Raw genomic sequence first — 17963 nt, forward strand, 5'->3', positions numbered from 1 at the left:
CCTGACAACCTCACAGTAATCTCCCATTGACAGTCTTCTTTCTGTGTCTGACTACCCTGAATCACAAGCTGAGATGTATTTAGCTAAAAATCCAGCCAATTCAGTATTACCTTCAACAATATCTCAGTAGCATTCAGGAATGTTAATCTCATTTTAACTCAGTGAGGGACAACAATCAAGAACTACGTGTACGAATATTGTAATATTGATTGATCCCCCCCACCCATGGCTGTCTAATGACTAGATGTTTCTTTCCCACTGTAAGGTCATGTTGACCCCGGAGAGGATGACTTGACCACTGCCTTGAGAGAGACTCAGGAGGAAGCAGGTTTGGGTAAAGATCACCTGTGCATGGTGGATGGCTTCCTGCAGAAGTTACACTATCAGGTGAGGGGAAAGGACAAAGAGGTCCTCTACTGGTTGGCTGAACTCCGTGACCCAAATACAAGGGTCAACCTTTCTGAAGAACACCAGGATTACCGCTGGGCCAAACTAGAGGAAGCCTGCAAACTGGCAAAGTACCAGGACTTACAGGACATACTTACAGCAGCACAGCAGTATATAGAGACAGATGGCAAACAGTAACATTTAGACACTATCGGCACTAAGTACTGCATTCATCTTTACAAAATGGTTTTAGGATACTGGACTAAAACTCCCTCGTTTAAGAACGTAATCTCCGAGTATGGTTTACACTGTACATTGAACACTAAAAGCCACAAGGCTTTCTCTTCAAAATGCATTTGTTCAATATTGCAATGTCATACTAGTAATCAAGAGGGTGTATTAGGAAGTTTCTGAGCTCTAAACTCGAATATCAAATCATTGAATGTCCAGAATCTTTTGTTTGTATGTCAGTCATTTTGTTACCAATCCTGAGTCATGCCAAATAAAATACATTGAAACAGTGCTCAATAATTGAAAGGACTTTTAAATATGTAGTCTAATGGTTTAATTGCTAAGGCGCATTTAACTCCTCTACATACACACAAACAAAAATTAATTGCATTGTGATCATACAAACAGTTCTTAAATTGATTATATCGGACACTGTCTCCCCCAAACTTAAATACTTAAGTTTAGGATCGAAATAAGTACAGATTTGATTCATTCTTACTGTTTCTCCATAATTGAATGTTTACAATGATATTCCCTTTAACAACATTGCAAGAAGAAAAAGGAAATATGTTGAACTTAAGCAAATAATGAGTCAATTTGATCTAAACCAGGACCACAAATCCTGGCAAAGATAGCAACTGTTTCCAAGTGAAAACACAAAAAGGTAATTAAATCATTGATGAAACATTAAACACACACTCATGACACACAAAAATAAAATCCTTCAAGACAAATCCACTGCTGACTAACGTCACAACACTTTTTGCTGGGGTGTTTGAAATGAACTTGGTTGTTTTGCTGTGCACAGGGGTGTAATACACCAAAAGTCTCTTGCTGAATGTGAAATCCAGTCTGTTTAAATTGATGGACATCCCCATTTGAACACGTTGTGAGCCCTTTTGGCCCAAAGTCCAGGGATTCAAGGGAACGATTGAGTTGGGAACAATCGTTTCAGATAATTCACAAGTTCCTGATGCTCAACCGGAGAGCACCGTTACCTCAAGATCCTTAGATCCACTGACCCTTCCAGAAGGGTTTCGTAGGACCAGGATCAATATCCTAGTGTGTCCTTGGCTGGTTTGCAGGAATAAAGGTGTACCTGAGACCCCATGTGCATAAACATCTATACTTCCACCCCTTTAATGACACCTTAGGGAGTTGTGTGCCTCACTGGATGATTGACATCATATAAAACACATTAAAACACACAAGCATGCTCTTGAAAGCTACGGCCCACTCTGGTGCCGTTACCAAAACAAAAAAGCATTCGACTAGGAAGGAGGGGGCGTACTGGTGAGCAAAATGTCCTCAGAAGTCACTGATCTCAAACCCCAAACTTTATAAACTCCTAGGATCAAGATTATCGTCAAACTACCAGACAAAGTCAAGATCTGTGTAAAATCGATGAGGAAAGGGAGAAATGGTCATGGTTTGGTTCAGCTGCTCAGACACTCATACATGATCACAACATGAGAATGTGTACATTAAAAAGTATAACGAAGTATGATTACCTTCAGCCAAAATCGGTGGATCCAAAATGGGGGGCCAAATGTGGGACATCCTTATTGTAGGTTCTTGGTCATTAAGAAACAGCAGCTAAATAAGTCATTTGCTGGAAGTCATTTTAATGCTAGTATCCATTCTGCAGCGGAGTACTTGAAAGCACCTTGATGTGCCATACACTCTGACACTGCAATTTAATGGTTCAAAAAGCTCAATCACAGAAGTGATTAGCGGGAACGAGCTGCTTATAAGGAAACACATTTAGTTACTTTAGTGAAGGTGACCTGCTTATGTAGATGGCTGGTCAAAATGACGACAAAAATTTGAGAAAAGAATAGTCTATTCATTCTCCATTTATCCTCTCTTTAATACTTACCTGTTGTTCTGGAAAATGCTCAACATGAAATGGGAAATTAGGTAGATAGTTGAGTGGCATCACTGAAGCCCTATACTGTGAAGACAGTTCCAGACAGTTGAAAATCGGGGCAATGAACAAAACATTAATTTGTTGGCGATGAAAGTGTCACCATGTACAGCTAAAGGTTATGGGTGGTTTAAAGGGTAATTTCACCCAAAATGACAAGCCTGTAATCTTTGACTCACTCTCACGTCATCTGAAATCCATATGACATTCATTCTTTTTTTTCCTGTTGAACACAAAAGAAAATTTAAACTTCCGCATTTTGTTTGTTTTCGAGACACGAGAGAACCAGTCATTAACAACTTAAATTTCATACTGATCCTTACAGCAAACTATCATATGGCTTCAAAAGACTTGGACTATAGCATATGGACTTCATTTATGAGGCTTTTATGGTGCTTTTCATTCTTTCTTGGAGCTTAAAAGCCTCTGGTCACTGCTTTTATTGTATAAAGAACAGCGGCTCAGACATTCTTTAAAATTTCTCTTTTTGTGTCCCACAGAAGAAAGTCATTTGGGTTCGGAACAAAATGAGGGCGCAGATCTTATTACAGAATACTCAATTTTGTGTAAAATAACCCTTTTAAATAATTGGAAAAAAACATTGAAATGTTTATGGTGGTCTGACTAGCGCTGAATATCCAAAAGCCCTGAGGTTAAGAGGTAAGAGAAATTGGGATATGAAATGTGACTAACAACTTTGTGTTTTACAAGTCCAGAAAGACGTCGGGGGGTCATATAGTGTACTTTACTGAGGAACTGTAAGGTGTGGTAGGGACCAAGATATGAAGCTATGATGTTTTCAAAACTGAAAAAATGAAAAATAAAAGCTTTAGCATAGGAAGGAGAAGAGAGAATCTGAAACATGAGGCTCTTGGGGTTAAGAATAGTAAGAGGGTGAAGGTCCGTGTCATGTTAACAGTGGAAGGAGGTCAAGACTCCTCGTTGCCAGAGTCGTCTTCATCGGCAAAACAGTCCCCGGCCATTTCTCCACCTATCCCACCGGCCTCTGCCTCATCATCGTCATCATCCTCTTCCTCTATGTCATCGTCATACAGATCGTCGTAGAGCAGGTCGGAGCTACTATCGTGAGAAGGCACTTTGGTCTGGATGCAGTATTCAGCAAGCGTCGTTGGTACTTTCACTCCATCTCGCTCTGCATCGGCCTTGGTGGACATCACCTGCTTCCTGTATGTGGTACAAAGACACAAATTCAGAACAGCTACAATCTCTACAATAAAATCAACCAAGGCTTTGCAGCTTATAACAGCTTCATCTACTAATATATAGAGTGGGGTCCATGTAATTTTTTCCAGTGAAACTTTTCACTAAAATTGTTTTGCTGACAGTATAATCTGTAATAAAAACTTTATTATTAATAGAAGCTAGGGGTGGGTAAAAATATCGATTTTCCGATGCATCGCGATCTTCATTTGAACAATCTCGATAATGATTCTTAAATTCCAAGAGTGATCTTATACTCTATGCAACAACCCTCTACACAGAGAGTAAATCGCTCGCATTTGCAACCAAATTTTGCGTTATGTGACTAAAATGTATATATTTAGCAAACGGCTGGTAAATGTTCAGACTTCACTCACCAGTAATTGTGTACTATAGTGGTGTAGTATTCGGCAGCGAAATCCCTTTACTGTGTGTTTAGTGTAAAAGTTGTTCCATGTAATGTGTGTCCAAAGACTGTCATTGAATGTCTATTTTAATACCTTTCTATTCTCTACAGTCAATTGTTGGTGAAAAGCAACAAAAAATAAATATTTAATTCGAATCACGCATAGCACACATGAGATAGAGCCATTCGAGTCTCTCTCGTTAACATGCGCTCATTTACAGACACTCTTTACAAAAATACCAGGTTTCCTTAAAGAGACAGTACCAGTTTTTAGCATGTGTTTAACAAATAAATGTAAACAGAACAAATTATGAAATTAAACAATAAACATAACAAAAAATAATAAATGCAATATAATATCATATTTATTGAAAGAATACATGGATTTGTTAATTTTTTAAAAACTAAAATGTGACCAATGATGAGAAACAAATAAAATATAATTTGTAAAATTAATATTTTCATAATGTATAGAGTTAGACGTTTCCCTGTATAATTAACAGCATTAGCTGCGAAGGAATTTTTTTCATATGTAAGCAAAAGGGATATTATATCTGAAATGTACTCATACGAATCGATATTGAATTGAATCTAAATTGGAATCGAATTGAATTGAGAGCTTGTGAATCGGAATCGAATCAGATCGTGAAATCATTATCAATACCTGGCCGTAATAAAAGCATTTTTACTAATGGTATTAGACTTTTGGATCTCACTGCATTTCCTTTTTTATAGTGGCAAAGAAGCAAATTATGCAGTTTTCTGCTAAAGGACCTGTTTTGTCAGAGAATAATGTCAATAAGGGAAAAGTTCATGATATTTTTCACTTGTGTTTGCTTGCCCAAGGGAAATAAAGATATATTCAGTGCAGTGTGTCCTGAACTTCAGTAGAATGGTGCAATGGAAGCGTGATGGGCCAACATTTGGTCTGAGCAAAGGTTTAATGTAAATCTCAGCCAACATAAATAGTACAACTAGATTTTTTAATTTTCTGAAGAAATTGTGAGAGGAGCTTGATGATGCAAAACTTGCCGCTGTGATGTTCGGGTGTTCTGGATAGTTCCCAGATCGTTGCTAGGGTGTAGTAATAGTCATCACAATTTGAAGTATCGTTCATGTAAATCACAATAGTTTTGCTTGCCTAGCACTACTAAAAATATTAATAATTTAATTGTATGCAACTGTAGTTGATGGTTGCATGTTTGATGTATGTGAGGTTAAAAAAAATTAAAACACAATAGGAAAAAAATATGCCTATGAAATTCTGAGAATTTGGTCCTGAAAACATTTAGGTCATGTAAAGTCACAGTGCAGAAAAAAATGTCAGACTAACCTTTAAACTTAAACATGAAGTGAACTGAAGAGTATGAAAATGTCATTTGATGCTAAAATATATTTTTTTATGTACAGATTGTCATTTGAAAGACCAAGTAATTGTACCTTATAATCTCTGCATATTCCTTATCCTTGCCTTTGCTGTCCCTCCACTTGCGAAACATGACTGAGGCATCCACATTTGCAGGAGAAAATGTGTTGGGTTCGTTCAGCAGTGAAATCACGCTCAACAGGATTGTTCTACGCACAAACACACACATGTAGTCCAAGTCATTTTGGAAGTTGATACTGGACTGTAAATGCCCCGATATACTTCCGGAGAAGTTCTTCTTCGTTCTTTGTTCAGGGGTAAAAAGAAATTCGAAACAGCCATGCAACAATATACTATTTGCGAACATTCAGACATCCACCACACTGCTGTGGGAGGCGTTTAGAGGAGCATTTAAATATGAGGAAGAGCAAGACTACATTTAAACCTTAACTAATGTGACAATAATTGTGTTATCAATGACTCTATGCCTCATTCTATGAGTAGAATTCTCACTAGATCAGTAAAAGATGCTTTTTTAAACCACTTGATGATGATTTAAAGCCACGGTTTTCAAACTGGGAGGCGCCAGAGCTTGTCAGGGGAGGTGTGGAGATTGATGATAAATATACCAAGTAAAATCAAAAGATGCATAAAAACAATAAAAATATATTGTCAAGATAAATGAAAATTAATAGCTTAATGGACCATAGTCCAGCTTAATATACCATAGCTTTATGGCGTTATAATACGATTCGATTTGTGAACGAATGCATTTCATGCGAGGGCGCATCCATGTACCGGTCACGCGAGTGCGAATCTGTCCGCTAGCACGCGGATTTCCTGAACGCGTGCTCTCAAATACATGCTGCTTAATGAAATATCCCTGCTCGCTCATAGAGCATGTGTGCATGCCCAAAAGTGTCCCGTGCACTCGTGAATCTATTATAAAACCATTTACAACAGTTCTGCCTCTATTCATCTGTCACAACTTGTCCATTGTTACGAGTTCAACATGATATCGGGTCGATGTGTCTTCATGTGTTTGTGACAAGTGCAGTTTCACATAAAGACGTGATGTGATGCGAATGTGATGCGAGTTTATCAAAAATACAGGCTAAGAAACAGTTAAGGCAAACATGATATATTTATAGCCATTACTCCCACACAAGTGTATGGCGTATTGCCGAATTAGTCTGTCAGACTGAATTTAAGGTTATTGATCATCATTCACCCAGGCGAGCTGTTACTAACCACTGAAACAAACTCAAAAATAGATTTTGTACTAAATTACATCACACCCGTTCATTCTTCGATTTCATATGAAGTATATCGGGGCCTTAATGGTGTCTGTTTTGACTGTATTACCTGACATTCTGTGTGGGGTTCCATCGCTCTGAGGGGAGCTCTCCGCTCTGTGGGTCATCCACAGGAGGGTGGAGGATGGAAATACATACATCGCCATTCTGAGGTTGAGAGACATTGAACAGGACAACAATAACAACATTTTTACTATACGGTTACAAACATACGTTTTAAAGTCAACATGTGTAAAACAGGTTATTCAATGAGACAAAAAATTAGGGGCAGGTCATGATTTGATTTATCATGCACTGATTAGATTGTGAAAAGTGGGGAGGAGTTGAAAAATAAGAGGGCCTGGTGATGTCATTTCAGAGGCAGAGCAAGTTGTAACATTTTGACGAATGATTACAAATTAACTTTGTAATAATATGCACAGATGAATTGTGCACAATAAGACAAGGACAGTATATAAGGAAAGTAAATAGGGTCATTTTTGATTTTATGTTGAATGGTGGCTACAAGTATATAAAAAATAAACGTTTACCTCGTAGATGTTTGGATGCCACATCTTGGTAAAGAATCGGAAGGTCGGGGGAGAGTATGGGTAGTCAATAGGAAATTTTACATGGGCCTGGGAAAAGAGACAAGAGAGAGACAAAAAAAAAAAAAAAGAGAGAGAGAGAAAAATGGAGCATTATTAGCAAGTAAATGAGCTGTTATAAATCAGTTGCAGAACTGGAAAAGACACATTATAAGCTAAAAGAGTTTGTATACACATAATCCTCATGAAGCTAAACATTATGTACTCTTTATCAGGTTTCCGATGTGGTGCTAAAAAGAAGCTTGAGATATCAGTGCGGTGCTGTACTGAATGCTGTAGCCTTCGCAGTCCTGTATTAAATGCAAAGTGTTGTTTTGATTGAGGTAGCAAATACATTTACATTTATACATTTAGCAGATGCTTTCATCCACAGTGACTTACAGTGTATTCAAGGTATACTTTTTATCAGTTTGTGTGTTGCCATGCTCTACAAGTTGAGCTGCTTGAACAGTAGTCATTTTAAGATGAGAGTGCATTGGTAAATATGGCATGGAGTTTACTTCTTATGATATTTGTGGTTATGACTTGAGTACATTTGACTGCAGTGTTAACTATAAGAGCGATATTGGTATACTAATGGGTGTCTCTTCTCTGCATGACACTCACCAGTGCTGTTGACTGCTGATTATGTGACAGACTATATGAACTGGCTGGTGCTCATGTCTACAATGCAGCATGAGCGTGACTGAGTGAATGCAGACCTACAACTTATCTAATTTAACCTACTCTGGTGGTAATCATTAGAGATTAATGACAACAAACCAGATAGCTCTTTGTAGCTGGAAAAAGCCAGGACATCTGACGTAAGTTAAAAAAAAAAAAAAAAAGGAATAAATATTCAATTCACTAGATAGACACATGTTTCTGCTATAAGCATGGATAATCTTGCTAAAACCTACATTTATTCGCCTTGTGGGAGGTGCTCATGTCTGCCTCTACACAGATACCATTATCTTCTTTAAATCATGCTGGATCGCCCTATCTTTGCTTTGGTCAACCTTTCACCCATATTGGTTAGTATTAGTTCACACATAAACTCAGCAAAAAAAAGAAACATCCCTTTTTCAGGACACTGTATTTTAAAGATAATTTTGTAAAAATCCAAATAACTTTACAGATCTTTATTGTAAAGGGTTTAAACAATGTTTTCCATGCTTGTTCAATGAACCATAAACAATTAATGAACATGCACCTGTGGAACGGTCGTTAAGACACTAACAACTTACAGATGGTAAGCAATTAAGGTCACAGTTATAAAAATTAGGACACTAATGGGGCTTTTCCACTGCACGGTACAGCTCGACTCGATTCTGCTCGCTTTTTGGGGGTTTTCCAATGTGGATAGTACCTGGTACCTGATACTTTTTTTAGTACCACCTCAGTTGAGGTTCCAAGTGAGCTGAGCCGATAATAAATGTGACGTCAAAACCCTGCAGATCACTGATTGGTCAGAGAGAATCGTCACTACCAGCGTCACTGGATTTGCGACACAGGACTTCAACCCGCTAGTTTTAAAGTTAGCAACAGCAATATCATTTGTTCATGTGACTTTCGAATTGTACAAAGAAATGGCTGTGCGCAAAACCACACCATGGTCAATAAACGAGATGCAGACTTTCCTCTCATTAGCGATGAACGAAACGACGCAAAACGTACACGTTTTTCAGGAAGTGTCTCAGCTGTTGGCCACACACAGCTACCACCGGTTCAACCAACATTGTAGGGAAAAGTAAAAAAAAAAAACTTAAAGTGACAACAGAACCATCAAGGACCACAACAGCCGGAGTGGTTCAAACAGAAGAAAGTGGAAGTGGTTCGACCAAATGGACGCTATCTATGGCAATAGACCGGCGAGCAATGGAAGGGAGAGTGCCCTGGACTCGGTCACAGTGTTGTTGGAGTCCAAGATGGAGGATGGTACGTTTTGTTACGTTAACTCTATATTCTGCTTGAAAGCTTCACTTTATTTAGTTGACCAGCTACTGGAAAGCTTGCTTCTAAAACAACCAGGCCAATTTAACTGTTACACTTGTGTAAAATCACCATGCAACAACTGCTTTATGCAGCACAATGAGCTAGTAGCTAACAGCTAGCGGTCGTGTTAATGTTTATGGTCAGTAATGTTTGTGTCGAGCTTAAGATGATGTCACGGCAGTAGAGGCGGCGCAACTATGACGATCAGCCTATAATCCCACCCATGTTGAGGCGGCACTAAACTGCAGTGGAAAAGCAAGCTCAGAAAAGTAAAGGGAGCAGAGTCGAGTCGAACCGTAATGTGCAGTCGAAAAGTGCCATTAAGAGACCTTTCTACTGACTCTGAAAAACACCAAAAGAAAGATGCCCAGGGTCTCTGCTCATCTGTGTGAACGTGCTTTAAGCATGCTGCATGGAGGTATGAGGACTGCAGATGTGGCCAGGGCAATAAATTGCAATGTCCGTACTGTGAGATGCCTAAGACAGCGCTACAGGGAGACAGGAAGGACAGCTGATCATCCTCACAGTGCCTGACCACGTGTAACAACACCTGCACAGGATCGGTACATCCAAATATCACACCTGTGAGACAGGTACAGGATGGCGGCAACAACAACTGCCCGAGTTACACCAGGAACGCACAATCCCTCCATCAGTGCTCAGACTGTCCACAATAGGCTGAGAGAGGCTGGACTGAGGACTTGTAGGCCTGTTGGAAGGCAGGTCCTTGCCAGACATCACCGGCAACAACGTCGCCTGTGGGCACAAACCCACCATCGCTGGACCAGACAGGACAGGCAAAAAGTGCTCTTCACTGACGAGTCGTGGTTTTGTCTCACCAGGGGTGATGGTCGGACTCACGTATATCATCGAAGGAATGAGTGTTACACCGAGGCCTGTACTCTGGAGCGGGATCGATTTGGAGGTGGAGGGTCCGTTATAGTCTGGGGCGGTGTGTCACAGCATCATCGGACTGAGCTTGTTGTCACTGCAGGCAATCTCAATGCTGTGCGTTACAGGGAAGACATCCTCCTCCCTCATGTGGTACCCTTCCTGCAGGCTCATCCTGACATGACCCTCCAGCATGACAATGCCACCAGCCATACTGCTCGTTCTGTGCGTGATTTCCTGCAAGACAGGAATGTCAGTGTTCTGCCATGGCCAACGAAGAGCCCGGATCTCAATCCCATTGAGCACGTCTGGGACCTGTTGGATCGGAGGGTGAGGGCTAGGGCCATTCCCCCCCAGAAATGTCCGGGAACTTGCAAGTGTCTTGGTGGAAGAGTGGGGTAACATCTCACAGCAAGAACTGGCAAATCTGGTGCAGTTCATGAGGAGGAGATGCACTGCAGTACTTAATACAGCTGGTGGCCACACCAGATACTGACTGTTACTTTTGATTTTGACCCCCCTTTGTTCAGAGACACATTATTCCATTTATGTTAGTCACACGTCTGTGAAACTTGTTCAGTTTATGTCTTAGTTGTTGAATCTTTTTATGTTCATACAAATATTTACACATGTTAACTTTGCTGAAAATAAAAGCAGTTGAAAGTGAGAGGACGTTTCTTTTTTTGCTGAGTTTACCACTACAGAATCCCTAGCTGATTAGTTGCATATGGAATAAGTATGAAGAGAAAATGGACTACTGACCAAAATATTATCCAGGTCGATTAATCGCCTAATATTTGGCCATTTTAAGATTACAGGGGTGATGACATGAGAAGTCAAATTTTCCTTGATCTTTTGACAAACAAGAGGTCATTGTTCTATAAAAACATACTGTAAGTTTCAGAACTCAAAACTTCCTCCTCACTTCAAAAAGAGCATTTGTTTAAACCAAGCTGCCAAAAAGACTCATTCTCTACTTCCTGTCACACTGTGGTAGACATTTGTATCTGACCACCTCCACAACAACACATCAAAGCCTAATTTACCTTATCACTTCCGTAGCCCACCCAGTAGTGGTGAGCAGTGAGATGGCAACGAGAGAGCAGGTCAGTCAAGAGCAGAGAGACAATCAGAACAGTGGGAATTTACTGTCAAGTCTTAAGGAGAACAGTATTAAAACCAAGCGTTTCTGACAGAGGGTCAGAAGAGGGTTGTTGTTTTGTGCAATAAACTTTACTAATATTATAAGTGAACCTCAAGGAACATATTAAAATAATAAAAGAGGCATGTCATGACCCCTTTAAGGCCAAAACATTTTTCACGCATGTACGCAAATGCAGACACGAGTGCTTGGCCTACTCTAGAAGCATGTGGCAGGGAAATAACATCATCACGGACTTTAAAGGGAATAAAAACTCCGCCATGAAAACCGCTGCCTCTCTACCGGATGAGCTAAATACTTTTTATGCTCGTTTCGAGGGAAATAACACCGCCCTCGCGGAGAGAGCTCTCACGGCCGAAGCTACAGAGGTTAGTTCACTCTCCGTCTCTGTAGCGGATGTAACCCGATCCTTCCGACGGGTGAATATCCGCAAAGCCGCGGGTCCAGACGGCATTCCGGGCTGCGTCATCAGAGCGTGCGCGAACCAGCTGGCTGGTGTTTTTACGGACATTTTCAACCTTTCCCTCTCTTTGTCTGTAGTCCCCACATGCTTTAAAACATCCACCATTGTGCCTGTTCCAAAACAATCAAAAATAACTTGTTTAAATGACTGGCGTCCTGTTGCTCTGACCCCCATCATCAGCAAATGTTTTGAGAGACTAATCAGAGATTACATCTGCTCTGTATTACCACTCAATCTTGACCCGCTGCAGTTTGCATACCGCAACAACTGCTCCACTGATGATGCCATTGCATCTACAATACACACTGCTCTCTCCCACCTGGAAAAAAAGAACACTTATGTGAGACTGTTGTTTGTAGACTACAGCTCAGCATTCAACACCATAGTGCCCTCCAAGCTAGATGAGAAACTGGATCCTGGACTTCCTGTCAAGCAGACGCCAGGTGGTTAGAATAGGCAGCAACATCTCCTCATCACTGACCCTCAACACTGGAGCCCCGCAGGGCTGTGTTCTCAGCCCACTACTGTATTCCCTGTACACACATGACTGTGTGGCAACACATAACTCCAATGCCATCATTAAGTTTGCTGATGACACGACGGTGGTAGGTCTGATCACTGACAATGATGAAACAGCCTACTATCAACCGACAGCCTGAATGTCAATACAGTACAATACTGTACATTCTATATATATATATACTTTTTTTATATATATTTTAATTTTTAATTTTTATTGAATGTGTATCTATATAGTATCTATATAGTAAAAAACAAAAAAAAAAACAAAAAAAAAAAAAACAGCATATTGTATACTGTACAGTGTATGTTATTATTTGTATATTGTTTAGTGTAATTATGTGTATAACAGATGTTTAAATTGTGTTGTGTTAATTTGATGTTTTAAGTTGTGTAATTATGTATAACAGATGTTTAAATTGTGTTGTGTTAATTTGATGTTTTAAGTTGAGTGTAATTATGTGTATAACAGATGCTTAAATTGTGTTGTGTTAATTTGATGTTTTAAGTTGAGTTTAATTATGTATAACAGATGTTTAAATTGCGTTGTGTTAATTTGATGTTATTGTAAATTGGTATATGTCTCATCACTGTCACGACTGCTATGTTGATCGGAACTGCACCCAAGAATTTCACACACCATTGCACTTGTGTATATGGCTGTGTGACAATAAAGTGATTTGATTTTGATTTGATTTGGCCAATGCATGGCCAGCACGTGGTCCCGTTGTACATACATTATGTGTGCTCTTGCATTGCTCTGGTGGTTACAAACCTCACAAGGGGGCGAAAGAGTTTTTCAGGTGCAACGAAACCGGATGTGGTGGAGTCTTTATACAGGGAAGTTGATATTTCTTGCCAAGCATTTTCAATCCATTTTATTTGAATTGAGAGGGGACGATGAGTTGTAAATATGTTTGTATAACCTAACTTGTTCAGCAAGATTCTCCTCAAATTGCTGCTCCGCTATGACAGTTGTTGATTGAGAAAAGAAATCCACTGTAGCGCCTCTTGCGGCAACGCTGAGAATACAACATGTACTTACATTGGGTTATGAATTGCACTGTGACACATTTCACAATGCAACGACGCGTGAAATCGAGCTTGCGTAGCAAGATGCGTCTGTGTTTACGCACTTACATAGAGTATGTTTGGGCCTTTAAAGATCAGCATTAGTCGCTAACCGTGCCCACTTTGCCGATTAATAAAAGTGGTAGTTCCCCCTTTTGTCACATTAAACTCAGAGATGTAGTTAGTTATTTTATCAGTCGACAAATTTCGTCATCCACTCGGATGAAGAGAAGCACTTTTAGGCTGGATTACACTAACTACACCGCTTCTAAAAATATTTACACACACTTACTGACTATGAAAATGGCTACAGACAAAAACTGGAGAAATGTTAAATGTTTTCTCCACTTTGATTGCTAATTCGCCATCTCCATTTCATTGTGGTCCAATGTCATGGCCGCGCACTGTCGATTTCCATTGGCTGCTCACCGTATGACTTCAGATTTTAGTCATGGAGCATTATATAATACGAGATTTCCTCTATAGTCCACTTTAAAATATCAAATATTTTGTATATCCTCCAACTAAATGGAACATTTTGAATATCTGTCCAATTTGATGAAATGTTTTGACCTCAGAGAAACTGAATCATCTCCATCTTACCTCAGCGCGTGCTGACCTCGTACATGCTCAAACTGTTTACGTTATGTCTCTCTTCATACATAGCATCAAAACTTTTCAGGTAATGTTACAACTTCTCATTCACGGAAATAGGCAGTGCTAAATTGACCGGTATTTTTGAACGGGTCGTGTTCACACATGACCTCTAAACTGAAAATTGCAGTTAATTTTCTGGAAAAGGCTGTATGTGTGAAAGCGACCATTATCTGTTTGCACTTTATTGTTGTGTAAAATGAATGATATAAAATAAGTGCAATTTTGTGTACATCATGCCATTACATTTTATTATTTATATATTAGAATTATGTCGGCCATGCTGCTTACTAGATATCGGACCCTGAAAAAACCCACACTGTTCGACCACTAGACTGGAATATGTTGTAATTTAGTACTTGTCATTAATTAAATGGAGCAGCAAAACTTACAATTAAAAAACAATATGCATCTCCTAATCGAAATGAATTGCTAGTTCAAACTCCTATCACAAAATGTCACTGAAGACTGTTACATCATCACCATATAATGATGCAATTACATAATTCTGAGAGAAGGCTATTATATTAAAGTAATGACAATTGCCGTTAATTATACGCCGCTGAGAATTAGCAACTACAGGGAATATGGTTGAAACTCCTTATTGTCCTTATTGAGATGTCATTAATATCTGTGCTATAAATAGAGGTCTGGAGTATAAGGAAGGCACAACCGGGGAAAGAAGAACCAGACAGAACGAGACATGAGTGAATAAACTTATAAACCTGGATCGGTATCGGCTCCGATACTGAAGCTTTTAAACGGATCGGGTATCGGTCTGACAAGCCCGATCCAAATCCGATACTGTGTTAGTCATGTTCGTTAATGTCAAGCTCAAAAAATGACATAAAAGAACCATAAAAACACAATTAAAGTAGTTAATATGACTCATGCGTTTTATTCAAAGCAACTTGAAGATGTGCAATAGCTCTGTGAATCACAAAAGGCTGTGTTTTATAAGTAAATATATAAAATGCACGCGCAGCTCCAGCGCATCAGTGACTGGCGCTGCTCTGTTTACACACACACTCACGGCTATTTTTAGCCTTCATGCGGTGCGCAATATTTGAGCGCTACTCACGAACAACATCTCAGATGTAGATGCTCAATAGTTCAGTTCACTTATAATATGCATTTAGAATGGCACTGGAGGTGCTTTTTTACCAGAATTTTAATAAGAAGTGAATTAAACTACTGTGAGCTTGCCTACAAACAGACACACTTACAGGAATTCCTGGAGAGTTCAGAATGTCAAAATAAAAGCGTGATGGTTTAAAAGTTAAAGGTGCACGATTGAGATATATTAGTATTATAATATATTATTATTATTATTATTATTATCATTTGTTTACAAATTATAATAATATTTAAGTTGAATGGGTTCCAAAAAATAACTGTATGAATGAAAAGTGAGCTGATATCTTACAACTAAATTGAACAAAAAAGAGATCTGAATCCTTTAAAGTCCAGATACAATATACTGGAATTACTTTTAATTTTGCTGCTACATTATCCAGTATACTAGTTATCAATAAAGTGTTTCTTAATCAGCTATATATTTATATTGAAATAATGTATAGTTAGAGGTTTGTGTTTCTTTACATATTAAAGAGTACACCCAATTAGTTCCACACAATAATGTAAAGATATTCTAAACTGATTATGCAAAAAAAAACAACAACACTGGTATCGGATCAGTATCGGCCGATACTGAGATTTCTGATATCGGAATCAGAAGAGAAAAAGTGGTATCAGTGCATCCCTAGAATAAACAAGGGATGGTGAGACATATTTTAAAATTAAGTAGAATTTGAAGACAGGATATGAATGCTTGATCTCACAAATCCTGGTATGGTCATAAGTATTTGAGAACAATTCATGTCCCATCAATCTGTCACTCAAAACACCATGCCATACAGTGTCATTCCCTAAAGACTTACCTTGAAGTATCCACCTTCATAGAGCGTGTTTGGGGGCCCAAAGATCGCCACCTCCCAGTTGTAGAGGTCCGACTCCTCCACCAGAGTTATGCGAAAACCCTCCACTGGCTCCTCCTGCAGAGATTTCAGCTCCAGCATCAGAGCTTTCTGAGAGCTCGGCATCTGCTGGTGTGCCATGACAGTCCCAATCCGTCAGTCTTACTATGGATTATAGATAAAAAGGGTTTAGGTTTTTTCATAATGTTGATAATGCTATATGACAACTATGATTCCTTAATTTTTTATCTAAACATCTTGCTGCTACTAATCATTATTAGCATTGATAGTTACGGCATTTATATCCAAGGTGGATATATTGATGAAGCTGAGAATTAGGGTAAATAACCCCAAACTTCAAAGTAAAAGCAAAATAATAACAATAATTAATACTCTTGTTCAAATAAGCTGGACCCCAGTGTATTTGATTTCGGTAACACTTTACAACAGGTTTCTATTTGTTTACATAAGTAAATGCATTATGTTAAATTAACTAACAATGAACAATATTTTTTACATGTATTAATCTTGGTTAATGTTGCTTTATAAAAAATACATATGTTCATTGTAAGTTCATAATGTATTGACTAATGATAACATCATTTAAAAATGTATTAGTTTAACATTTAAAAAACAATAAGTAAGTTTAATAAGTGCTGTGAAAGTATTGCTCATTGGTAGCTACATTAATGTAAACGAATACAACATTTTTGTTAAGTGTTACCCTGATTTCAATATACATTTTGAATAAATATAAAGGCATCTGTAAAAATAAATATAGGACTAGTGCCAATACATACTGAGATATTGATGATATAATAACTACGTAATAACTATGTTACAACAGTTTGATAAATAGCTTGATAAAAAGATAAAATGTTTGTTTATCCACTGTTTATTACCTTTTATTACCTGCGGTGTTCCCCAGGAAATGTGATGATTGGGCGCCTCAAACTTCCAGCTTCATTAAAATATTAATATGTAGCTAATATTTATTTATTCCTTGGAGCCCAGAAGGGACCGTTAACCCTATTTCTCGTCTGTTATTTCACGAATATTGTTACTTTTTCCGTTAGACGTGAAGACTGCCAGTCCTCAATGAAAGTTGAAGTTAATAAGTCTATTGATCACCCTCTAAACTCAATGAAAAATAAACAACACTTGCTTTGTTTTTTTCTATCTGTTGCTGTCCGCAATGAAGGAGTATGCGAGAGGGTTGGGAGGTGTCCTCGTCTAGTGCCCTGCCGTCTAAAATATCTACAGCATGCAAATAAATCACTAATTTCACTTTATATGCTGCAGAATATGTTTGTCAAACCCTGTGGCTCACTGTCATCACGCCGTTTCGTCGCGTGTCTTCGGCCGCACAGCTGATCTGTTGCTTGTTTACATTTGTTCTGCCGCGAGGCTTCAACGCACCTTCAAAAAGCCCGTTATCGCACTGAATTTCACAGCCAACTTGGCTTTTCCCGTCCGAACCCACTCGACAGCGAATTAAAGAAAGGCAATAGGCGTTATGGAAGTTGGATATGGTTATTAATGGGAGTGCAAGAGAGATATTTGAACGCAATCGACAGGTGATGATCTCTTTCGCTGTTTTTCAATCGCTTCTATTTATGCTTCCGGTTATCACAGTGCGTGCCTTTACACGTCTGTGCGTGTGTGCGTCATGACGCATGGCACGCAACTGTAAACCATAGACTTCCATGGAAGAATATATTGTTGTTATTTTAACACTGCCATAGAGGTAGGCTATTTATTACATATTCATGAGATTTAAGGCGTTATTTCTGATGTGATTTGCCAAATGCT

General features: G+C 38.8%; 2 protein-coding genes across 4 annotated transcripts in view; one reads left to right on the plus strand and one right to left on the minus strand.

The window, feature by feature from the left end:
* LOC127428813 (bis(5'-nucleosyl)-tetraphosphatase [asymmetrical]-like) overlaps positions 1–910 on the plus strand; it is a 1553-nt gene extending 643 nt beyond the window's left edge. Inside the window, exon 3 of the mRNA XM_051677423.1 lies at positions 266–910. Coding sequence (XP_051533383.1) covers positions 266–585 — 320 coding nt within the window. The 3' untranslated portion in view covers positions 586–910. The remainder of the gene's footprint in view (positions 1–265) is intronic.
* Positions 911–941: 31 nt separating this feature from the next.
* On the minus strand, positions 942–17779 carry LOC127428810 (ubiquitin-conjugating enzyme E2 R2-like). Of its 3 annotated transcripts, none has more exons than XR_007895191.1 (7): positions 17054–17779; positions 16116–16316; positions 7385–7471; positions 6904–7001; positions 5613–5747; positions 2498–3730; positions 942–2362 (listed from the first exon to the last, which is right to left on the minus strand). XR_007895191.1 is itself a non-coding variant. In XM_051677420.1 (6 exons), exons 2-6 carry the CDS (start codon positions 16290–16292, stop codon positions 3475–3477), a joined length of 753 nt encoding a protein of 250 aa, XP_051533380.1. In that variant the 5' UTR covers positions 16293–16316; positions 17054–17779; the 3' UTR covers positions 942–3474. The 3 variants fall into 3 exon arrangements, 1 of the variants encoding a protein (XP_051533380.1); XR_007895190.1 differs by having other exon boundaries at positions 942–2009; positions 2130–3730; XM_051677420.1 differs by having other exon boundaries at positions 942–3730.
* Between the last annotated feature and the right edge of the window lie 184 nt (positions 17780–17963).

The sequence above is a fragment of the Myxocyprinus asiaticus genome, chromosome 38 (assembly GCF_019703515.2).
Source record: "Myxocyprinus asiaticus isolate MX2 ecotype Aquarium Trade chromosome 38, UBuf_Myxa_2, whole genome shotgun sequence".
Lineage (NCBI taxonomy): Eukaryota > Metazoa > Chordata > Actinopteri > Cypriniformes > Catostomidae > Myxocyprinus > Myxocyprinus asiaticus.